General features: G+C 36.6%; 2 protein-coding genes across 4 annotated transcripts; one reads left to right on the top strand and one right to left on the bottom strand.

Moving 5' to 3' along the window:
- Nucleotides 1-6820: 6820 nt before the first annotated feature.
- Nucleotides 6821-9631, top strand: LOC107802970 (3-ketoacyl-CoA synthase 20-like; the record flags this gene model as incomplete). Its single annotated transcript, NM_001325727.1, is given in 2 exon segments — nt 6821-7592; nt 8608-9631. Coding segments are annotated over 2 exon segments (1479 nt in total). The 3' UTR covers nt 9373-9631.
- A 1001-nt stretch (nt 9632-10632) lies between these two features.
- LOC107802969 (pentatricopeptide repeat-containing protein At2g02980, chloroplastic-like) lies at nt 10633-15033 on the bottom strand. 3 transcript variants are annotated; one of them, XM_075239865.1, is made up of 3 exons: nt 12729-15033; nt 11284-11439; nt 10633-11212 (listed from the first exon to the last, which is right to left on the bottom strand). In XM_075239865.1, exon 1 carries the CDS (start codon nt 14755-14757, stop codon nt 12940-12942), a length of 1818 nt encoding a protein of 605 aa, XP_075095966.1. In that variant the 5' UTR covers nt 14758-15033; the 3' UTR covers nt 10633-11212; nt 11284-11439; nt 12729-12939. The 3 variants fall into 3 exon arrangements, with proteins under 3 accessions (XP_075095966.1, XP_075095965.1, XP_016482042.1); XM_075239864.1 differs by having other exon boundaries at nt 10633-11439; nt 12655-15033; XM_016626556.2 differs by having other exon boundaries at nt 10633-11439.
- Nucleotides 15034-25558: the final 10525 nt, after the last annotated feature.

Genomic DNA, 25558 nt, shown 5'->3' with positions numbered 1-25558 from the left:
CTTGTTCATCCCCTGGCGGTATCCCTTTTTAATTTTATGACTAATTTTTAGTTCTATACTTCAATTAAGTGTTTGGGTCATCACTTGTTTTAGAAATGAATTCTGTATTTCGATACCTTAAAACCCTCTTTTTGTCTTGCCTCGATTTACGTGCGCAGTCCGAGCGCGTAACCGGAAAGCTATTATGTAAAAATCTGTGAAAAATGATGAATTTTGCCTTTAAAATGAGTTTAAGTTGACTTTGGTTAATATTTTGGGTAAACGGACATGGACCCGTGATTTGACGGTCCCGGAGGGTCCGTAGGAAAATATGGGACTTGGGCGAATGCCCGGAATCGAATTCCGAGGTCTCAAGACCGAGAAATAAATTTTTGAAGAAAATTATTTTTTGGAATATTTATGAGTTTTTGAAAGTGAAATGTATTTAAAGTTTGATGGTATCGGGCCCGTATTTTGGTTTCGGAGCCCGGTACAGGTCTTATATATGATTTGAGTCGAACCTGTGAAATTTGGTAAGAAACGGACTTGAAATGATATGAATCGGACCTTATTTGAGGAAATTGGGAAATTTGATGTTCTTAAGAAATTTCATGATTTTGATGCTAAATTCATAGTTGTTGATGTAATTTTGGTGATTTGAATGCACGAGCGAGTCCGTATGATGTTTTTAGGTTGGTGTGCATGTTTGGTTTGGAGCCCCGACGGCTCGGATGAGTTTTGGATAGGCCACAAAGTGGATTTTGGACTTGAGAAATTGCAGACTTCAGCTGTTGCATTGCAGGCCTGCAGGCTTTGCATTTGCGAAGCCTGGCTCGCAAATGCGAACAATAGCCCAGACCAGCTTACCTCGCAAATGCGAGGGATTGATCGCAAATGCGATTCCCCAGTTTTAGCCAGACGTCGCAAATGCGACACATTGTTCGCAATTCTCACTTCGCAAATGCGAAATTAGCAGAAGTCTGGGTTCGCAATTGCGAACCCTAGTCGCAATTGCGACATCTGCAACCTGCAATTTTATAACTTAGCCGAAAATCTTTCATTTTTCACACTCTTTCAAAATCAAAACACTCTTGGGCGATTTTTCAAAGACAACTCTTCTTCCAAATCGATTGTAAGTTAATTTTAACTCGTTTCCTTCAATCATTAATATCTTTTCACATGATTTAAAACTCAAAATCAATGATTTTTATGGGGGAAATTGGATGTTTTGGATAGAACCTAGGTTTTTCAAAAATTGGGGATTTGGACCTCGATTTGAGATCCGATTTCAAAACAAATTATATATTTGGGTTCGTTGGGGAATGGGTAATCAGGTTTTGGTTCGAACCTCGGGTTTTGACCATGTGAGCCCGGGGGCGATTTTTGACTTTTTGGGTAACACTTTGGAAAACTTATTTTCATGCATTAGAATTGATTCATTTAGCGTTTATTGATGTAATTAAGTAACTTATGGCTAGATACGAGCGAATTGGTAATGGAATCAAGAGGTAAACCGATAGTTGAGGCTTGAATTGTGTTCGTGGCATCGAGGTAAGTGTTTGGTCTAACCTTAGCTTGAGGGATTAGTAGTCGAGTCTTATTTGCTACGTGTTAATTGTGGAGTATGACGTATAGGCATGGTGACAAGTATCTATACGTCGGTGTCAAGCATGCCCACGAGTCTTGTATTATAATTGTTATGACTCCGTTGTGGTTTATTGCGCTTCACATGTTATTATCATTATTGTTCCCTTGCCGGGATGTTATTATCATTATTGTTCCCTTGCCGAGATATTATTATCATTATTGTTCCCTTGCCGGGATGTTATTGTCACATTATTGTTCCCTTGCCGGGATGTTTGTTTGATATTATTGATCCCTTGCCGGGACTTTTTTTTTTGATTGGTGTTGACAAAAAAATGGGAGCGGGTTGCACGCCTGCAATGGTAATATATGAAATGGGAGCGGGTTTGGGAGCGGGTTGCACGCCTGCAACGGTAATATATGAAATGGGAGCGGGTTGCACGCCTGCAACGAGATATATGAAATGGGAGCAGATTGCACGCCTGCAACAAGATATATGAAATGGGAGCGGGTTGCACGCCTGCAACGAGATATATGAAATGGGATCGGGTTGCACGCCTGCAACGAGATATGTGAAATGGGATCGGCTTGCACGCCTGCAACGAGATACATGAAATGGGATCGGGTTGCACGCCTGCAACAAGATGTGAAATGAAAGTGAATTCTGCATTTATTTTCCTTATCCTTGTCAATAATTGGATTTTGGTTTCCTTATATTCCTCTTAATATTCTGTTGTTATCTGTTATTCCCCGAAACATGTTTTCCCCCTCCTATCTTTAACTGTAATTATCTGCTTTTCTATTTCCGCTATATATGATATAATTGCACAGGTTTATTTGGTAGTCTGGTCCTAGCCTCGTCACTACTTCGCCGAGGTTGGGCTAGACACTTACCAGCACATGGGGTCGGTTGTGTTGATACTACACTCTGCACTGTGTGCAGATACTGATATCGAAGCGCTTGGACCGCAGTGAGGATGTTGTCGTCAGTCCACACAGGCGACCCGAAGTAGTCCTGCAGACGTTTGCGGGCCTTGGCGTCACCTCCTATCTTTCCTTTATCCTGTTTCCTTTACTTATTTCAGAAACAATGTCTTTCAGACTTTGTATGTAGTATTCTTAAACCGTTTGTGAAACTGTGACACCAAATTCTGGGTAGAGTTGTATTTAGACTTCCGCATTTTGTATTAAGATAAATTATCAGATTTTGTCTTCCGCTTAATTATTTCCGCTATTTGCCTGATATTTACTCATCACTGATAATGGTTTAAAACTGGAAAAGGTTAAGTAATTAGAATAATTTGGCTTGCCTAGCTTTCACCGGTAAATGTCATCACGTCTCTCGAGGGTGGGAAATTCTGGTAGTAACATTAAGTCATCCACATGAGAAACGCGTAGCCGTGTATTCTTTCATTAATTTTCTTAATGAAAAGAAACAAAAAGACTAAGTCGCCCTTTTAAACGAGGGAATTTGGTCAAAATATAGCAGCTTCATATGTCTTGAACTTTAAGGAAATCAGCGTTGAATGTGACATTTTTTAATTTTTATTTAGTGTCATTTTCATAAACTAATACTATGAGCTGCCAAGATGGAGTACTTTATATTAACCACTCATATTCAAGATTTGCTGCAATTTGAAAACTCCATTTGCTTTTTGCTATGGGAAAATTTTGGTAGATGTTGGGGTTTAAATTCTGGTGGTTGGGTAGTTAATGCATTGATTTGAGTATGTTGAGTTGTTTTGAGCTGCCAGAGGTGGTGAATAGTATATGTGTACTAAAGGGGAGTAAATTGTGCATATGGGGGTTGGTACTGCTGTTGGTAAGGGTGTTAAATGGGGTAGGTCTTAGGGGAGTAAAGTGCTCCGTTTCAATTTGTTTGAACGAATTTGAATGTGCACGGAGTTTAAGAAAAAAAAATTGAAATTTGTGGTCTAAAATAATCTGTAAATTATCTTATTAAGGGTAAAAGTGGAATTTTACAATTAAATTATTTTCAAATTTAAAAATAATTTGTTCTTTTTGAAACTGACTAAAAAAATAGATTCATTCTTTTGAAACGGATGGAGCATTTTTTTTGTTTCGTGACATGGTATAAATATAATACTCCTCCGTTCACTTTTACTTGTTCAGTATTCTAAAAATAGATTTTCACTTTTACTTGTCACTATTAGCATATCAAGAGAAGATAATTTCTTTCTTCTTGTTATACCCACAACATTAATTACTCATTTCAAATCATTTTCTCAAAATCATTAAAATATGCATCAATTAATATGGGTATCATGGTAAATTATGCACTTTATTTATTATTTTTTAAGGGACGTAAAAAGTCAAAACGTGCCAAGTAAAAGTAAACGGAGGGAGTACATTAATTTTAAAGAGTTCTGGTTGTAATATTTGCATTTTGCTATAATAGCTGAACATGGCTATTGGCTTGTGCTTAATAACAAAGAAAAGTTCAAACAACTGGAAAAGTGCTGCTGATCGAGAAACATTACGTTACTAAATGGAGTACTGCTTATTAAGCAACACCTATAGATCATATAATCACCAAAGGTCAGGGTCGGATGTAGAGTAGCGAAAGCGAGTTCATCTGAACTCAGTATTTTTAACGCGAAACATAAATTTATATATAAAAATGTACTAAAATTGTCGCAAATGGTAGGTTTGAACCCTAAGTTTAAAGATACAATGAGTTCGATTTTAAAAATCGTAAAAATCGTAAAGGTTTAAACTCTGGATCCGCTACTGTCAAAGGTTGTGTAGGAGTGGTAATCCCCCATCTAGGTCTCGGGTTCGATCCCGGGTATAGAGCCATTTTTAGTAGGGAGCATTTTTTCCCCCAAAGTAGGATTTCCCGACGTGAATCCAGATTAGTACGTTGGACCCTAAAGTGCGTATCGGACACCGATGAAAACCAAAAGAAAAAAAAAAAAAAAAAAAAAAAGACCATATAAAGTCTTGCTAAGAAACAAACTTAAGGACAAAAATAGTTTGAATCTTCGCTAGCATTTGCACATAGAATTAGTTGAAATTTGAAAAAATGAATTTTTAAAGATGAGACAAAAAATAGTTTTTGAAACATGAAATTGTGTTTGAACATGCATTTTACTTGAAAAGAATTTGAAGTTTTGTGAGTAGAAAACTTCAAAAACTACTCTAGAGTTGTTTTTAGGATTTCAAGATTTTGTTTTCAAAATCTGTCAAAAATTGATTAAAATCTATAAACAAACAAATATTTGAAAATAAAATTTAAAAAAAAACTCCCAAATTTTATGGCCACAACATTTCAAGCTAACTGCAAAAGTACTGCTCAAGCAACATTATAATTTTACGAAACATTAGTAAGTACTTATTAAGTAACTCCAGCAGATCATATAAAGTGCTCACTAAATATATAAACATTGTTATGTGCCCCACTTGCACCCCCAATATAGGGGGCCTCCTTCCCTTGTACTTTTAAAACACATGGAAATACCTTTTTTTATTAATTCGCCTTCGTAAAAGAAACAGTCAAATTTGATAATTAATACAGTCAAATCTCTTTATAGCATTCTCATTTTTTGATTTTTTTGCTGCTTTAGTAAATTGCTATTATAAAAACATATAATTATAACATAACATGAAAATTTATTTCCAAAAAGAACTTGGCCGTTATCGGCAGAATATGGTTGTTATAAATTTCTTGAAAATTTCATACTAGGATTGTGCCTGGGAGAAATTTAAAAATAACCAGATTTACAACTGGTCATTCAAAAATAGTTCAGTTTCAAAAGTAATCGAAATTTAGCCATTTTTCATGTAAAGATAAATCTGAGCGAAAACACTGTTCAAAACCCGAAAAATAAGTCTGTATATTATACTGGAGTTCCAGCATAAGTATGCTTGAACTCCAGCATATTATACGAGAGTTCCAGGATAACTATGCTGGAACTCCAGCATAATATGTTGGAGTTCCAGCATAAGTACACTAGAACTCCAGCATAATATACTGGAGTTCCAGCAAGTATAAATGTCCAGTATAATATACTGGAGTTTGGAGCACCGGTGCTCCAGTCTCCCATATATTATACAGGAGTCAGCAAAGTATACCGGTCCAGCATAATATGCTGGAGTTCGTACACAGATGCACCGAACTCCCGTATATTATGCGGGACCGGTCTCCGTTACAGCAAAATAGTGGCTATTTTTCATTGACTTCGTAAACGGTGGCTATTTTTGAATGACCAGTCCGAAAACTGATTATACCGTGCTATTTTAAGGAATTCCCAGAGGGGCCCTCTTTTGATTTCTAGATCCAATTTTTTGGGAAATTATTGGGAAAGGGACATTTTATACAAGATTATTTGGGTTGAGATATTTGGGTTTTGTGTAACTTGCTTAATTAGTCTGCGTTTGGCTCCTACATATGGCATGTGAGGCCACCTAAAGCATTTAATATGAGATGGTTTGCCACCTAATTAATTAATCCCACACCTAAAAATGCATTTTTCGACTTTAATTACTTTCTGAGAGACTAGACTTTAGTTAGTTGATTTTATTGAAATGCATTTTTCGACTTTAATTATTTTTTTAGAGACTAGACTTTAGTTAGTTAATTTTATTGAAGAAAAAAGGTCGATACATCACTATACTATGTAATTTCATCACAAGCATAGAAGATCAAATTTCGATTGTTGTGAAAGTTACTAAATGAATCTATTTTATTCTAATTTGATCTAAGAAGAAAAATCACGCAATGTAGAATTTGAATCAACGACATTGGGTTTTTGAGCCACACGTTCTACTGAACTGAATTAAGAGCGTTTCTTATCAGAATAAATTACACAAATGGTCGTTTGATTTTACTGTTTACTTTTTCTAGCCGGTATATACAGATTATACATTGATTATACATAATTATACACATATTATACATTTGACGACTATTTTTAGTTTAAATAATTGAGTGGACTATTATTTAGGTTAATTCAACAATATCTATTATCCTTTCTTCCAACTACAATAATTCGTTAGCTTATCTTCTTATCATGGGTAAAAATCTCTTCCGACACATGTAGGGAATAACCTAACCTTTTGCATTTATTAAAAAGGAAATGGAAAGTTGGCAAATGTAAATGACAAATTTTGACTATATTGTATTCATATATCATCAATTAATGGCACATTAATTGGGTGGGCAAAACTATTTTTTTCAGTACTCTTTAAATTGTGACCAATCTTGATGTACTTGGAAACTCATCATACTCCAAATATTATTTTTTCCCTCAATCTTTCTTGTTTTAGTCTTTCTCTTCTCTTCTCCACAAACAATGGCAGAAAATTCTCCAATTGGAGAAATCCATTCAAATCTGCCCAATTTTCTTCTTTCTGTTAGACTTAAATATGTAAAACTTGGTTACCATTACTTAATATCAAATGCAATTTATCTTTTCATTGTTCCAATTCTTGTTGCTATTGGACTTCATCTTTCAACTCTTACACTTGAAGATCTCATTACAAATCTAGCCATGTTGAAATCTTATTCAACACTTGTTGTTTTTTTAGCCACATTATATTTCATGAGTCGTCCAAGAAATGTATACTTAGTCGATTTCGCGTGCTATAAACCACATGAACGTTATATGATATCTAAAGAACGTTTAGTGGAGAAATTGGCTGGGATTTTTGATGAAGATAGCTTGAATTTTCAAAAGAAAATATTGGAAAGGTCAGGTTTAAGTGATAAGACTTATATACCAGTAGATAAATGGATTCCATCAAATTTTTCACTTAGTAGTAACCAACATCAAGCTAAATTGGTTATTGTTGGTGCTATAGACGATGTGTTGGCAAAAACAGGAGTGAAAATTCGAGAGATTGGGATTGTTATTGTTAATTCTAGTATGTTTAATCCAACACCTTCTCTTTCTGCAATGATTGTCAACCATTATAAGCTTGGAGTTAATGTGATTACTTATAATCTTGGTGGCATGGGTTGCAGTGCTGGACTTATTTCTGTGGACCTAGCTAATCGCCTTTTACAGGTTGGTATATCTCCTTTCACAATTAATAGCGAAAATAGTAGGGATTAACCAGTTTTCGAACTAGTAATTAAGAAATAGGCAATATTTGTAAAGTCATTGAAAAATAACTATTGTTTTTCTAAAACACGAAAGTTCCAGCATAATTTGCGGGATTATGGAGCTCCTGCATATAAACTTTCCAGTATATTATGTTGGAACTCCACCACGGAAAATTCCAGCATAATATGCTAGATTATGGAACTCCTCCATTTAAACTTCCCACATATTATGTTGGAACTCCAGCATATTATGAAATTCCAACATATTATACTGGAATCTCATACGTAAAAAATTCGAACTCTGGCATACTGTGTTTTTGTTCAGATTATATCTTTATATGAAAAAGTGGCTAAATTTCGATTATTTTTCAAACCATGGCTATTTTTCAATTACCAATTGTAAATCTGGCTATTTCTGATTTTTTCCCTTATTTTTCCTACATATATTATATACAATTATACATATATTATATATATCTATCTGTTATTTTTAGTTTAAGTAGTTGAGTAAACGGCTATTTAGGTTAATAGACTTACTCTCATATGGAAACATCTCTATGAAGGTTACAATAACACTTACCCTCAATTTTATTTTATATGGCCCTTGTTTTCTTTTTGTTTGTTCCAAAGAAGATCAATAATATATTTCAATATTTAGAAACTCTTCAACATTAAATTTTCATTTTACTTTTAGGTATGTTTTTGAAGGAAAATACTTTCCAAAAAATGTCTTCAAGTTCTTTAGCTATACAAGTTCTAAAAATATATACTTTTAGTATGTTATGAAATTTTTTCATTAAATTCCGTACCTAATCAAACGTCATCATTGAGATGCAACAAAAGGAGGATTGTCCCATTTTGATTGTCATCTTTCCCTTTTATATGCTTTTTAAGAAATCACAAATAAAAAGAATTTTTTGACAAGTTTACCCTTATCTCTCTTCAATAAATTGCTGATATATGAAATTACTGAATAGGGGCAAGCAAACACCTATGCACTTATTGTAAGTACAGAAGTAGTCTCAGCGGCCTTCTATACAGGGAAAGACAAATCAAAGCTAATACCAAATATGATTTTCCGGATGGGTGCATCTGCTATTCTCCTATCGAACCGTTTCTCCGATCGTTGGCGCTCAAAATATCAACTGATGCATGTTGTCCGCACCCATAAAGGTGCAGATGACAGAGCATTCGGTTGCGTCTACCAAGATGAGGAAGAGGATGGAAAAAAAGGCATGTCATTGTCTAAAGACTTAATGGCAGTAGCTGGTGAGGCCTTAAAAACAAATATTACAACTCTTGGCCCTCTAGTCCTCCCAATGTCCGAGCAGCTCCTCTTTTTCGCCTCTTTAGTCGCGAGAAATGTCCTTAAAAGGAAAATAAAACCATATATCCCCGATTTCAAGATGGCATTCGAGCATTTCTGCATTCATGCAGGGGGAAGGGCCGTGTTGGACGAGCTTCAGAAGAATCTTGATCTCTCAGAAGAACTTATGGAACCTTCAAGAATGACTCTTTATAGGTTCGGAAACACTTCAAGTAGCTCAGTGTGGTATAATTTGGCCTACTCTGAGGCCAAAGGGAGGATAAAGAAGGGTGACAGAGCATGGCAAATAGGGTTCGGCTCAGGATTCAAATGTAACAGTGCTGTTTGGCGCGCGCTAAGGACCATTGATGCAGCCATTGAAAAGAACGCGTGGACGGATGAGATTGAGGATTTCCCTGTTCAAATCCCATATTGATGATCAGTACTGAAACCATAAAACACATTCAAAATCACTCTAGTATATTTGTATATGGGATTGTGCACCTAATTTTGAACAAGCGAGGTATCTGGAATTACAAAATTTAAGTAAGATGGGGAGCACCAGTAGGTTGTTCGAATTTCTATTAATTTCATTACAAAATTTAGGTCAGATAGGTGACTTGAATTTCAGTATTTCTTTTTCAATGTTTACTTAGCTCATTCATGGGAAGAGAAAGGAGGGGAGAAAAAAAAAATGCAATGTTGAGATGAGTCACAGTAAAGTGGTTACTTACAACTTTGTGCTCAACTATTTGAGTAAATTTTTTTAAATCTCAACAATGGTCCTCTCTTTCTTTTTTTCTCTTTTATCTCTATTATTATTATAGGTTCACCAAAAAAACAAATGAGAGGTGTCATGTGATAATGCAAGAGAAGAGCAAGGTACACATGATATATTTAATATGGCTGGTGCTTCGAGATAGGACCACAAAGGGTATGGGTGCACCAATAGGGTTGGGTGGTTTGTCATAATGGAAAACTTCGAGCATACTATCCTTCCATACATGTAAACAGAGGCGAATCTAGAATTTAAAGTTTATGGATTCTTGTCGTAATCTCAAATTAATATACAATAATAATTAGGTTCACATTTAGCTATTTATAGATATTTAGTGAATTTTTTAATAGAAATATAGGGTCTACGCAAAAGTTATTGGGTTCCGAGGAACCCCTATGCTATACTCTAGATCCGCCATTGCATATAAATCTATCTATCAGATTGACGACGAGCACGACTGAGGTGACTATACATACAAATGACAAATCATTGACTATACATATAATATGGTTACAGATATGTATGCTGAGGCATTATACTGAGATCACGGTCTAATTCCAATGGTGGACCTACGTTAAAGGTACGCCAACAAGTAGGTTGACTTGGCACCCAATCTCAGTAGCAATATCATATTAAAAGTAGTTTAGCACCCATAATTTAAAAATTTTGGATCATGATTCCACAATTAAACCAACAGAGAAAGCACTGTAGTTTTAAATCTTATATGACTAAACTAGACTAGATTTCGAGGATGAGTAGTCGATAAAGAGTTATCTCGAGGTATACACACAGTCACAAACTGCTTCACGAGTTGGACTCGAACCAACATCTCTGATAGCGAACGACTTGCACAAGAGAACATTTCTGTTGCAAGCATGTCCTTGGCCTAACCACACTATAATTGGGAACAAACCAAACTCCTGTATCCAACGTTTGTTTGTAAGTTAATAAACAAATAGAACATTAAGTTCCTTATCACTCTCAATTGATCTCGACACAATCCTAATGCAGTGCTAGTTGTCAACCATCACTTAATGAAGTGATGACAATCTCAATGTCAGACTACAAGGACATGTGATTGGAATAATTCTAGCTTCGTTTATAGATAACCTAATATTAAGATAGAAGCTGACACCAGACAACCATATCAAAATGCAGATCAATAGTTGGGTTTGTACAAAGAGGTCCACACAAGGATGTTATAGTACTCATATTATGTCAGCCATGAGAATGGTCCTATTTAATGTTCAATAACTCCAATCCAGCTGTCGCCGCTTTCTATCTCTGGCGCTCTAAATATCGGGTATGATTGTTACTTTCTTGCCCTGTCCACTCCCCCCACCTCCAATCTAGTATGGACTTGATGTTTGATGGGGCTAGTGGAAAAATTTGTAATCATACCCATGCCATCCGTTGAAAAGTAACTCCATTGGTAGAAACTCGAGAAAGATAGTTCCTTGAGCAACTATTTCTAGAAATTAACTCTGTTCACGAGATACTGCCAGTGCGCCAAAGGTACAAAAGAGAATCATATCTATAATACGTAAAATAGCAATTTGTTGAGCTTACCTCTGTTTCATTATAGAGGGCTGTGTTATCACCACTTTTTGGATAGGAGCCATTGTTGTAATTTGTCCAAAGCACATGCATGCCAAAGTTCACTGCTGGCTTTCCAGTAGTTGGATAGCAACAACTTCGCTTTTGGTCACATTGTGCATGTGGCCACTGAGAACAAACATAACCTTAAAGTTAGAAAGTTTAAATGTGTCCTGAAAACTCCATTAACTTTTAACCCAAAAAAACATTCTTTCTATGAGGAACTAGCGATAAGTGGAAGACTTGCCAGCTGAACAAAGTAAAAAAAATCATAACTCTGAGACACAGAGGACAATCAAATTTTTCAATATAAAAATCTTGATCAGCATAGGGCGGCAGTATCTCATCCTTGTCTATAGATAAGGTTGTTATTGGAGTTAAAGATGGTGCTTAGCATCTAGAGACTAGGGCAATATTTACACATATGCAGGGGCGGACTCAGGCCTAAAATATGGGGCATGTGAATTGTGAATCCATGGTCTCAATATTATCTGTCGGCACCCATGCTCCAAAAAGGCTGAATGGTGCACTTGGTTCAAAGCTAAGTTATTTACCTAGAGGAACATGGATCAATTCTCACTTAATAGTTTTTCTTCCATGTTCTAGAAATCCTAGATTCACTGCACATATGCATGTAAAACAGGAATTATCAGGATCACCAGTGTGTGGATGGCAACAAATTACCAAACTTTGCATTATTAAAAATAGTTATTTTCATGTCCAAGGGGTAAAATCATGTGGAACACAAACTGCTAACATTAGTCTAACAGGATAATTTGGACAGCGAGCATGTGCCAAATGGAGCCATTTCTTGATTTGACTCCCCATCACAGAGAAGTATGGGAAGCATGCTAAATATTGCTAATACAGGTGAGGCATATGTTATGATAGAACCACATTTATTAGGAATTCTACACGGCAGTTCATAAAATTTAAGATGGCTAGTGGCCAGAATATCGTCAAGCAGGTTAGTGTAGAACAAGTTGTGTGGTCCTCTCTTTTCATGAAACATTGTTACCAAAACAAAAAAAGAGTCTGTGGTCCAAGACATATAATGGTCTCATCTCAATTAGGCCTTTGTTTGGAAAATAATGAAATTATGTACCAAATTGAAATACAGTATTTCAAGGATGTTGGTTCTACACTGAAATTTCATTTTCCATAATACAGGGGTATTAATGGATTCAATTTTAAGTTCTCTTCTTGAATTAGTACTGTTTAGTACTTCAGTTGATTACAAGAAAGAGTAGCTTCGCATGTAATTTATGGATTGAAATGATTAAAGAAACTGAGCAGAATATAATATATTAAAAAAAGCTAAAAAAAACTACTTATTTTTCAAACCTTGGGTTTGGCTTTACACCAAGATTCACAAGAAAATCTGTAAGAAAAGCTATTTTGATGGCTGATGAGAATACCCGGTCATCACAAGGAAACTCTGCATTTGCTCCTGTTGATGTTAAGATGGTTGATGTTAAGATGGTTGATGCTTGCTCTCTCTAGTGTGCATTCCATCAATTATGTAACCAAAAATACCCACCTGAACATTTTCCACCTTAAAATTGATGAAACATGTTAATGTGAAGGTGGTGGATATTTCCCGCTACAAGAGTGCGTATCGTTCATCTGTTACCAAAAATCCCCACAAGAACATTTTCCTCCTTCAAAATGATGAAACCTTTGCATATCTCTGATAATTAAATTTCGTTTAAAGATGAGCGATATGAGTTTTGCAGCTGAATGGCAGTCCCCACAGATTCTAAGGTTTTTAACAACGCGAATTGTTTTTCCAGGTGGACTATTAAGAAGAGCAAAAGTAATTGCCAATTTTTCACTGTGGTACCTCAGAATAGCTTCTTTCTCTTCATTTTCTAGGCCAGGACGAAAAGCTATAGAAATATTAGGAACATAACCAACCAATTTCAATTTCTCAATTAACTTGTCAACTTCCTGGTGGAGCTCCCTGTGCTCAATACGCGTAACCTCCCCAGAGAAGAATTCATGCATTACATTGTTAACCTCTATCGTACTACAGCCAGGAATTTTCTTAATATCTCTAACTTTCATCAATTTCCAGATATAATTCACTTCTTCCCAGTTCCCAGCTCGTGCACACATGTTTGAAAAGATCACATAATCGCCACTATGTGATTTGTCCATTTCGAAGATTTTTTCAATTACCAGCTTCCCCAAATCCACATTTCCATGACTGCTGCAAGCAGATAACAATGTCCGCCAAAGTAAAACTGTAGGCCGAATTGGCAATTCCATTAAGAACTTAAAAGCATCATTAAGGCGGCCAGCCCGAGCTAACAAATCCAACATGCATCCGTAGTGTTTCACCCCTGGTACAATCCTGTAGCTTTCTTTCATGCTATTGAAAAATCTAAAACCCTCTTCAATCAATCCACTGTGGTTGCATGCATATAATAGACCCAAAAATGTAATTCCATCAGGAGTAATTCGAGCGTTCTGCATCTCTCGAAACAAAGATATTGCACAACGAGCACGTCCATGAATAGCATAAGCCATGATCATCGCTGACCATGCTTGAGTGTCCTTATAAGTCATGCTCTCGAAAACTAAAATTGCATCAGGCAAGCTCCCACATTTTGCATACATATCAATAAGTGCAGTGTTCACCTTAACATATTGATCAAAACCATTCTTCTTAACATATTCATATACCCACTTCCCCAGTTCCAATGCTCCCAACAAAGCACATGATGAAACCACGCCTAAAATTGTAACATCAGTAGGCTTAAGTTTTTTTCCTTGCAATTCACGAAACAACAAGAGGGCCTCATTTGGCTCGCTACTTCTCACGTAACCCATTATGATCGCATTATACGTTACCACACAAGGGTCAGGTATCCTATCAAACACGCAACGAGCTGAACCATTGTCATTACACTCAATGTACATATTCATAAGTGCAGGACAAACATACATATCGTCATTAAGGCCATATTTAATCAAAAGGCAATGCAATTGCTTACCTTCTTCTAAAGCTTCTCCAGCTGCACAAGCCTTCAACAGAGAAGGGAATGTATAAAAATCAGGAGCAACACCTAATGTTAGAATTTTCAAAAACAGGACAAAGGCATTTAATGGGGTGTCACTCCGGGCATAACCACGGGCCAAGAAGTTGAATAGGACTATATCTGGTTGTGGAATTTGATCAAACAGGAGGTGGGCATGGTGCAAAGAGGCAGGTGTCGGATCAGCTGTGCAAAAATCTATGAGCTTACTCATAAAAAAGACATCATTTTGCATGTGGGTTTTTATGGAAAATGCTTGAATTTGCTTAAGGTCTCTCAAAGATTTGCATTTGGGTACAAGAGAAAAAGGGTCAATTGGTGTGAATGTGTCTTTTCTTGAATTCTTTGTAATGAAATCTCGGCATGAGAAAGTCCCTATTTCAAGTGTTGGAGCAGGAAATGCCATGGAACTAGATTTGGATTACAGTTATACAATTTTTTTGGAGGGAACAAAGTTGTTAAATTTAACGGTTTTATATTGTATACCTAAGCAGATAAAAAGAAGTGTCATTCCTATTTCGACCTTTCATTTTTCATCTTAATTATCCTTATGTCTTTTTCTTCAATTCAATATAACTTCTAATTTTTTTTTAGCAGATGCAATATTAAAGGATTTTGTTAACATAGTGCGTGAGTGTAGTATGTTAATACCCTCTCTATTTTTTAGTTTGCAAAAGTAATTTGCCAGCACAATAATTATGGATATTTTTGTTATTTATCTTTCCATTTTCTAGTTAGATGCCACGCTAACTGTGACATTTTTGTTTCCACCCATTCCTCTATACTCTATAACTAATTCACAATTTATTTTGTTTGCTGCTTCCAATAATTTGACTCACAATTCACATGTCAAATAAAGAAGTATACTCAAATATCGGGAAAAAAAATCGGAAATAATCAAATTTATAACTGGCAATTGAAAAATAACTACAATTTTAAAAGTAATCTAAATTTAACTATTTTTTTACGTAAAAATATGATATGAACAAAACCACTCTCAAAAATCCAGAAAAATTCCAGCATAATATGCTGGAGTTCGAATTTTTTACATATGAATTTCCAGTATAATATGTTAGATTCATAATGTGATAGAGTTCCAACATAATATGCGGGAATTTTAAATGGAGTAGCTCCATAATTCAGCAAATTATGCTGAAATTTTTCGTGCTAGAGTTCCAACATAATATACTATAAATATATGCAGGAGCTCCATAATCTAGCATATTATGCTGGAACTTTCCGTGTTTCAGCAAAACAGTGACTATTTTTTAATAATTTCACAAATGCCGATTATTTTTCAATTACTAGTCCGAAAACTGGCTAATCCTGTCCCTAGCATCCACTTAATCTTATGTCCGCAAAACTTCTAAAAATGGGGACAAAATTTAAACAAACAGTCCTCAAAGTACAAAAAATTGTAGAATACGATTTTTTAGGGGTCGTTTTTAACTCTTGACCCTCGTTTGTAGGGATGGCAATGGGCCAGGACGGGTTTGGATGTATGCGGGTGCGAGTTTGAGTTTTGCAGGTGTGGTACGGGGCGGTGCGAGTTGAAATATTGTTATTTAAAATTTAGGCGGTTTGCGGGTTGAGTCATGAATTGACAACATACTGCTTCGGAACATAGCAAACTTGTCCTAAACCCATTTATTTTATTGTTTTGTCCTACATTATAAAGAACTCAATCGATTTACTTTTATTGAAACTTTTTAATCCAATCTTTTAAGTATTATTTTAGTTTCTAAACATCCCATTTCTTTTTCTTGTTATACCCAAATCAAGCAATGAAAAGTAAACAATTTTCCTCCATCTTGGTATATATTCTTCCTTCCTCTTCCTTTTTAGACTTCTAGTTTTCAAATAAAATAAAAGAAACTTAAACAGGGAGTTTGCTGGAGTTTCTGGTTTTACAAAAAAAATTGCATGTACATATGAAAGTGCATGCTTCCTTCTGGTATTAATACTACAGATTTATGTTAAAGGAATTAAAATTTATTCTGACCTTCCAATTCAATTATCCAAAATGTTTGAATTCTTTGTTGGTTTATTAGTATTTAGATCATCTTATCATCTCTCTTATAGTTTAATGCATAAGAGTCCAAAAACATGAGTATTTTGTACTTAATTTCACTTTCAACTGTATCAGAACACAAAAGGATGTTACTTTGTGTAAATCGTATTTCTTGGTGAAGAGACTTGGTCCAAAAGCTAACAAAATTTAATTTTTTTTTAAAAAAAAAAATTAAACGGATCGGGCGGGTGGATGCGGGTGTAGGTGTGGGGTGGGTAAACGCAGGTGCAAATGCCATGTGGGGTGGGGCGGGGCGAAATTTTACGAGTTAAGACAGAACCTGTACCGCACCCGCACCGCTTGCCATTCCTACCCGTTTGCCTCATGGCAGAACTCCAAGGCTAAAAACTAAAAGTGTTTCCTATGGGACAAGTAAAGGGAAACACTTATTAAATTTGAAGTGCAGACGAAAATTCAAGACCATTCACTTTGAAGGTTATTTACGCATTTTACCCCAAAGTATCTTATCTGTGCAATATTTCTAGGGATCTTTATATAAATAGCCAGTCATATTCATTGTTTACTTATTCTAGCCATATACATAGATTATACATTTTTATGCATAATTTTATACATATAATACATAAATTATACATACATTAGGAATTTTTACCTCATATAGAAAACTTTTACACCTTATTTATTATAAAATAAATACCTTTTTATAAAATTATATTCTATAGCTACCTTTTAGGTTTTATAAAAAATTATGTATTTGTAGTCACTTTCTACTTTTAAGCCATTAACTACGATATGAAATATTTTTCTCTCTCATACTTTCTATTCTCTCTTTCCCAGTAATATCGGTATTGTATACAATTTTGTTAAACCCATGTTCTTTCTCCACTATCGCTCTCCCAACCCAGTATTTTTCCCACGAATACAACCATCATTATCAATTGGTTCATCTCCATCCTCTCTCTCAAGTTTCAAAATTGAGAGAGATATGTATAAGAGAGTTTCTTTACCACCGATGATAGATGAACAAATTCATACCATAGATGATATAAGAGAGTTTCCTTGCATCAACAAGAGTCGCTGAAAGTTCTCCGACAAAGTCTCTATTTCCTTTTGACTTTGACCAGACTTAAAAAATATGAATTATATTCAACAGTTTGTATTCAGCATGTTGTATATATGTATTCAGATATATCTGCAGTATGTATTCCACTGTATATTAAGCATTATGTATTCATATATATTCATGAGATTGTATTGTATGTGCTCTGCATTTTGTATTCACATGTATTCAAATATATTTAGATTATACTATATGTGTACTGCATTTTGTATTCATATGTATTCAATTATATTCAGATTGTATTGTATGATAATGCATTTTGTATTCGTATGTATTCAGCAGATTGTACTTATGTATTTAGATATAATTGCACCTGTGTATATTCATATTTATTCAAAATATAAATGCAATATATATTGAGCAGTTTACTAAATTATATGTTTACTAACTGTTCTAAAAAAAATCATCACGCACCAACAGAACTTCCATGAATGATAGCAATAAAAAAAGGAGGGATTGAAACTCTAGAGATTGCTCTATTTTGTGATAATTTTCGGCTGGGAAATCTTTTCTACGGGAAATACAGATTACGCGTGTTATAATGAGTTAGTTGAGTTATATTATGAGTCTATAGCTTTAATTGATTCACTTAACGTTTTTAAACATTTGAAAAGACCATTTTTATGCAGTTTACAATACTGTATTCACGAATACAGCTCGCGAATACAGCCGAATACAATCGTTGCTTAGTTGGACTCCCTTGTTTCACGCTGAGTTTTGTTACTGTATTCATGAATACAATAGCTTAAATACATCGAATACACTCTATAACAACTGAAAACATAGCTATAAGAAGTAATTTAGTAAATGGTAGCTATATCTAGCTAATAACCACTAAACAATAGTGGTTTGTGAAAATTTCTCAACATTATATCTCCACGGGTTATTTTTAATTTATGGGTTATTTTTAGTTGGGATTTTTACATTCCTATACCATATAGTAAACTATATTACCCTCCATGCTTAACTTTTAATATAATTACCTCTTATATACCTAATTACCATTTATGTACATTTTAGGAGTTTTAATGGTATTAATTAGTCTCCTAATTTAACTCTACCGTATATTCTCACTCCCCCTAAGTTTCTCTCTCCAAATCTCACCCCCTCACCCACGTATCAAACCACACCCCACAATTTTCTCTTCAATCACCCACTATTTCCTCTTCTCAAACCAACAAAAATCTGTAACCCCTCCGCTATTGACAACCATTAAAAAGCTTTGAAGCTTTGAATTCGAATTTGGGTTTTCAAAAGACATTGTTTGTTTGGATTGGATGTTGTTGCAAAGAATTGAGAATTCTTTCTATGTCTCTCTCTATCTCTCAATCCCAAATTTCAGTAATATAAAGCAACGGAAAAGAGAGCAGCAATTCCACCATTGACAGCCATTAAAAAGCTTTGAAGTTTTGAATTCAAATTTGGATTATCAAAAATCATTATTTGTTTGGATTGGGTGTTTTTGCAAATAATCGGGAATATGGTTTGGAGTTTATATCTCAATTTTGAGGGGTTTTGGTGAAGATTAGACTTGGTGAAGAAGAAGAAGACATGACATACATTATATTGCAGTAGAAAAATTGTATTCTGTTGTTTATTTATTTTTCTTTTATTCATTTAACTATTGTATGAAAGTTAAACAATATTGTATAAAATTTATATTTAAGTTGTATGATATTATAGTTGTATATAACTAAGTAGAAATAATGTACGAAAATTATAGATAAGTTGTATAACATATAATTAGTTGTATGAAATTTGTTTTTACTATGTATAAATCAGATACAAAATATACAAAAGACATATTGTATAAAGTTTGTATTTAAGTTGTATGTTATTGTAGTTGTATTTTATTGTGTAGAAATAATGTGTGAAAGTTGTAGATAAATTGTAGATAAGTTGTATAATATATAATTAGTTGTATGAAATTTATTTTTACTATGTATAAATCAGATACAAAATATACCAAAGACATATTGTATAAAATTTGTATTTAAGTTATATGTTATTTTAGTTGTATTTAACTGGGTAAAACTAATGTGTGAAAGTTATAGATAAATTGTATAATATATAATTAGTTGTATGAAATTTGTTTTTACTATGTATAAATTACATACAGAATATACAAAAGACATATTGTATAAAAATTGTATTTAAGTGGTATTATATTATAGTTATATATAATTGGGTACAAATAATGTATGAAAGTTATAGATAAGTTGTATAATATATAATTAGTTATATGAAATTTATTTTTACTATGTATAAATCTGATATAAAATATACAAAAGATATAGTTATAAAATTGTATAAAAATTGTATTTGTGTAATAAGGAATAGTGGCAAGAATAGATAAGTGGTTGAATCTGAAGCCATTTTCATCTATTTTCTTATAAAATTAAAACTTCTTTTGTAAACTTTGACGACCCAGCCGGTCGTCTTAAGAATTTATGCCCTAATCCCCTATTAAATACTTTCTCCAAGTTAATTTTTGCTATTTTGATTTGTCGAGATGTTCGGTTTTGAGTTTCGGAGAGTTTTGGGACACGTAGTCCCTAAATGAGAGCTTAAGTGTTGGAAAGTTGGTCGTAGTCGGAATAGTGTGAAGACGGACTTAGAATAGAAATTTGATGGTTCCGTTAGCTCTGTTGGGTGATTTTGGGCTTAGGGGCGTGTTTGGATTGTGTTTAGGAGGTCCGTAGCTAATTTATACTTGAAATGCCGAAAGTTGAATTTTTGAAATTTCCGGTTCGATAGTGAGATTTTGATACGAGGGTCGGAATAGAATTCTGGAAGTTGGAGTAGTTCCGTAGTGTTTAATGTGATGTGTGTGTAAAATTTTAGGTCATTTGGACGAGATTTGATAGACCATTTGATCGAAAGCATATTTTTAGAGTTTTTGGAATTCTTAGGATTGAATCCGATGAAAAATAGGTGTTTTGATGTTATTTTGATCGTTACGAAGGTTGGAACAAATTTGAATAATGTTTTAGGATCAGTTGGCAGGTTTGGTTGAGGTCCCGGGGGCCTCGGATGTGATTCGGATACTCAACGGGTCATTTTTGGACTTAGAGGATTGAAGAAAATGCAACAGGTCTCCAGTAGGGTCTTGCGTTCGCGAAGAGAAGCTAGGGCTGGTGGAAGCTTAACGCTTCGCGTTCTCGAAGAGGATCCCACGTTCGCGAAGCTGAGAGGTCGTATGCCTACGCGTTCGCGAAGAGGGTCTCGTATTCGCGTAGGAGGGGGAAGTTTCCCCGTTCGCGACAAGGGACATCGCATTCGCGATGAAGGACATCTAGGCCAAGCAAAGTTGTGCTTCACGAACGCGCGGGTCCTTTCGCGTTCTCGAAGAAAGATTTACTTGGGCAGATATAAAATTTCAAAGTCGAGGGTTAAACCATTTTTGTGAAAACTAAAACTTGGGAGCTCAGATTTGAGCGAGGTTTTGAGGGATTTTCAGATATATCAATTGGGTAATGATTCTTAACTCCTTTTTGCTTGTAACCTATTAATCCAAACATCAATTCATCATTTGATTTCGGATTGGAGATGAAAATTTGGGGAAAAGTTGGAAGAAAGTTCTTAGACCTAGAATTCGACTTTTGATTGGGAATTTGACCTTAGATTTGGATAATTTTGGTATGCATGAACTCGGGAGACTTTTGGGCCATTTGGAGTCGAATACTCGTGGCAAGAGCGTGGTTTCGGATTGATTTTGAGCCGGTTCGAGGTAAGTGGCTTGTCTAACCTTGTGTGGGCACCTTTCCCTTAGGATTCGGTATATTTGATATTTGAAATGCCTTGTACGTGAGGTGACGAGTGCGTACTTGAGCTAATTGTTGAAAATCGGGTTTTCTTTAAGTAATTTCAATTGTGTTCTTTTTCCTGTTTCATTTTACTTGCAATTTAAACCTGCTATTAGCTTAGAAAAAGCATGTTTAATTGACTTAACTGTTTATTTGCTTAAACTGCATTAATTGAATTATGTGGAGCATGTTAGATTAGAATTACCTGTTTATTTGATACGAAATCGAGCTTAATTGAGTATTTTTGTGTTGATGCTATGTGTTTTACTTTGGGACTACGGGACGGCATCCCGGGAGATCCCATGTACGTATTTATGATTTGAACTGAGCTGCGGGATATCGAGAGATCCCTAGCACGTATATTGAGGATACCAAGAGATCCTCGGAATACCAAGAGATCCCTAACATATATTGAGGATACCGAGAGATCCCTAGCATATATTGATGGTACTAAGAGATCCTCGGGATACTGAGAGATCCCCGGTTATTTCCCTGTGATTGTTTTTGCCTCTGTTTCAGTTATTGAATTCCTTGTTTTTCCTTTATTAAATTCTTATCGTTAGTTTTCAACTGTACTGCTTATCTTATACTGTCATGTCTTATATTTTTTTGTTTTATTTCAGTATGGCCTTGACCTTCCTCGTCACTACCCGACCGAGGTTAGGCTTGACACTTATGAGTACCGTTGTGGTGTACTCATGCCCCTTATGCGCATGTTTTTCATGTGCAGATCCAGGTACTGCAACTCAATCCTATCACCTTTGAGGTGAGGCGACTGTTCCAGCGACTTCGAGGTATATCTGTCGTGTCCACAAGCCGAGGAGTCCTTTTCTATTCTCGCTTTTAAGTATTAGCCCTTCTGTATTTCTGTTCTTGTTAGACATTCTGGAGTTAGAGTACTGTGTAGTGATCCTTAGCTTGTGATTCATAGGTTTCCGGGTCTTGGAAGTATGTATTGGTTTGAGAGTTAAATTATGTATGTTGAGCGACACTTTCAGAGCTCTAGGTTCATAAGAGTCATGGATCACAAGCCGGTTTATTAGAGTCTCGCTGATCGGTACGGAGATGTTTGTACTTATCTACGAGAGGCTATGTAACTGTTAGGAAAATTTCCACTTCATTTGATTTCCTTGTCGTGCGATATTTTGACATCACAATTCTAAACTTCTGTCTTATATTCTCATAGATTGTGAGGACACGTGCTACCTGAGATGATCAGGCACCCGTGCCCCCTACTGCAGCCGTCAGAGGCCGGGGCCAGGGTAGAGGCTGAGGACGTGCACGTGGTGCAACCAGAGCACCTGCGCGAGTTGCCGCCGAGGTACCACCAGTAGTTCCAACCGGAGTCCATACACCTGACACGCCTACTGCTACTACTACTCCAACTCTTCAAGAGACTCTAGCACAGTTCATGAGCATGTACAGCACGCTGGCTCAGGTAGGGTTGCTTCCCCTTGCTGTAGCTACATCTCAGGCCAGGGGAGGAGCACAGACTCTTGCCGCCCACACTCTTGAGCAGTGAGTGCATGTTGATCGGGTCCCTAAGATTATTCTTGTACCGCCTGCAGTGTCAGTTCAGCCCGAGGGTAGCGCAGCGGCTTCCGAGGAGGAGCAGCTGAGACTTGAGAGGTTCAAGAGGTACAAGCCTCATGTATTCAGCGGTTTAGCATTAGAGGATGCTCTGGGATTTCTAGATGAGTGTTACCGCATTCTCCGTACCATGGGTATATCAGCATCGAGTGAGGTTTCCTTCACTACCTTCCAGCTTCGAGGAGCCGCCTATGAGTGGTGGCGCACCTATGAGTTAGACAGTCCGGATGAGGCTGCTTCACTGAATTGGACTCAGTTTTCAGATCTGTTCCTGAGAGAGTATGTTACTCAAAGCCCCAGAAACGCCTGGTGCGTAGAGTTTGAGCATTTGCGCTAGGGTGCTATGACTGTCTCAGAGTATGCTGTCTGTTACACCAGTTTGGCTAGGCATTCACCAACCTTGTTTTCTACTATTCGCGAGAGGGTTAACCGGTTTATTGAGGGCCTTATTCCCAACATCAGGTCTAGCTTGGCTTTTGAGTTGGAGATAAATATTTCTTAGCAGTAGGTGGTGAGCATTTCTAGGAGGATTGAGGGTATGTATGCTAGGGAGAGAGAGGAGAGGAGAAGGAGGCCAAGAGGTCTCGAGAGTCGGGCCATTTCTCTAGTGCTCGTGCCCCAGCAGCAGGTCATCATGGTAGGGGTTATATGAGTCGCCCTATTCATTCAGCTCTTCCAGTAACCAGTGGTATTCCAGCTCCTCCTAGACCTCAGGAGCCTTATTATGCACCTCCGGTATTTAGCGTGCCTCCTGCGCGGGGTGCTTTCAGAGGTCAGTCCAGCAAACCTGGCTCGAGCCAGTCACAATCACCACATCCTCCCAGAGCTTATTTTGAGTGTGGTGATTCATGACATGTGGTGAGGGATTGTCCTAGACTTGGGATGAGTGCACCTCCACAGACTTCTCAGCCACAGCGTGCCCCGCATAGTTCTAAGGCCATGGTTACAGCTCCAGTTGCTACCCCACCTACTCAGTCAGCTAGAGGTGGAGGTCGGGGAGGTAGAGGTCACCCTAGAGGGGGAGGCCAGGCCCGATACTATGCTTTTCCTGCACGTACCGAGGTTGTTGCCTCCGATTCTGTCATCACAAGTATTATACTGGTTTGTCATAGAGATGCATCGGTTCTATTCGATCCAGGCTCCACTTATTCTTATGTGTCTTCTTATTTTGCTCGGCATTTGGGTGTATCTCGGGATTCTTTGAGTTTATCTGTTTATGTTTCTACTCCAGTAAGAGATTCTCTTATTGTGGATCGCGTTTATCGGTCGTGTTTGGTTGCTCTTAGTGGTTTTGAGACTAGATCCAATCTATTGTTACTCAGCATGGTAGATTTTGACATTATATTGGGCATGGACTGGTTGTCGCCCCATTATGCTATTCTTGATTGTCACGCCAAAACCGTGATGTTGGCTATGCCAGGTGTACCGCGTGTTGAGTGGAGAGGTACTTTAGATCACACTCCCAGTAGAGTTATTTCTTTTTTTAAAGGTCAGTGTATGGTTGATAAGGGGTGTGACGCGTATTTAGCTTATGTAAGAGATGTCAGTATTGATACCCCTTTAGTTGATTCAGTCCAGTAGTACGGGATTTTTCCGATGTGTTTCTAGCTGACCTTCCGGGCATGCCGCCTGATAGAGATGTTGATTTTGGCATTGATCTGTTGTCGGGCACTCAGCCCATTTCTATTCCCCCGTATCGTATGTCTCCTCCTGAGTTGAAGGAATTGAAGGATTAGTTATAAGAACTGCTTGATAAGGGTTTTATTCGGCCTAGTGTATCACCTTGGGGTGCTCTTGTCTTGTTTGTGAAGAAAAATGATGGTTCTATGCGTATATGTAGGGATTATCGCCAGTTGAACAAGGTTATAGTGAAGAACTGTTATCCTTTGCCTCGTATTGATGATCTGTTTGACCAACTTTAGGGCGCACAGGTGTTTTCTAAGATTGACTTGCGCTCAGGTTACCATCAGTTGAAGATTTGGGAGTTAGATATCCCGAAGACTGCTTTCAGGACTCGATATGGTCATTAGGAGTTCCTTATTATGTCATTTGGGCTGATCAATGCCCCAGCAGCCTTTATGCATTTGATGCATAGTGTGTTCCGACCGTATCTTGAATTGTTCGTTATTGTCTTTATTGATGATATTCTGGTGTATTCCCGGAGTCGGGAAGATCATAAGTAGCACCTTAGGACTGTACTTCAGACTATGAGAGAGAAGAAGTTATATGCTAAATTCTCGAAATGTGAGTTTTGGTTGGATTCAGTGGCATTCTTAGGCACGTGGTATCGAGTGAGGGTATTCAGGTGGATCCGAAGAAGATAGAGACTGTGCAGAGTTGGCCCAAACTATCCTCAGCTACTGAGATCCGTAGTTTCCTTGGCTTGGCGGGCTACTACCGTCATTTTGTGGAGGGGTTTTCATCGATTGCAACCCCTATGACCAGGTTTACCCAGAAGGGTGCTCCGTTCTAGTGGACGGAGGAGTGTGAAGCGAGCTTTCAGAAGCTCAAGACAGCTTTGACTACAACCCCAATTTTGATACTACCTACAGGTTCGGGGTCTTATACGGTTTATTGTGATGCCTAGAGGATTGGCCTCAGAGCAGTGTTGATGCAGGGTGTTAGAGTGATTGCCTACGCGTCCAGACAATTGAAGGTA

This window comes from Nicotiana tabacum, chromosome 20 (genome assembly GCF_000715075.1).
Source record: "Nicotiana tabacum cultivar K326 chromosome 20, ASM71507v2, whole genome shotgun sequence".
NCBI classification, from domain to species: domain Eukaryota; kingdom Viridiplantae; phylum Streptophyta; class Magnoliopsida; order Solanales; family Solanaceae; genus Nicotiana; species Nicotiana tabacum.
Note: the sequence above shows the minus strand (reverse complement) of the source record. Positions and strands in the feature narration are given on the sequence as shown.

Excerpts from the sequence above, each read along its gene's own strand:
- LOC107802969 (XM_075239864.1), bottom strand. The coding sequence starts at position 14,757 with ATGGCATTTCCTGCTCCAACACTTGAAATAGGGACTTTCTCATGCCGA.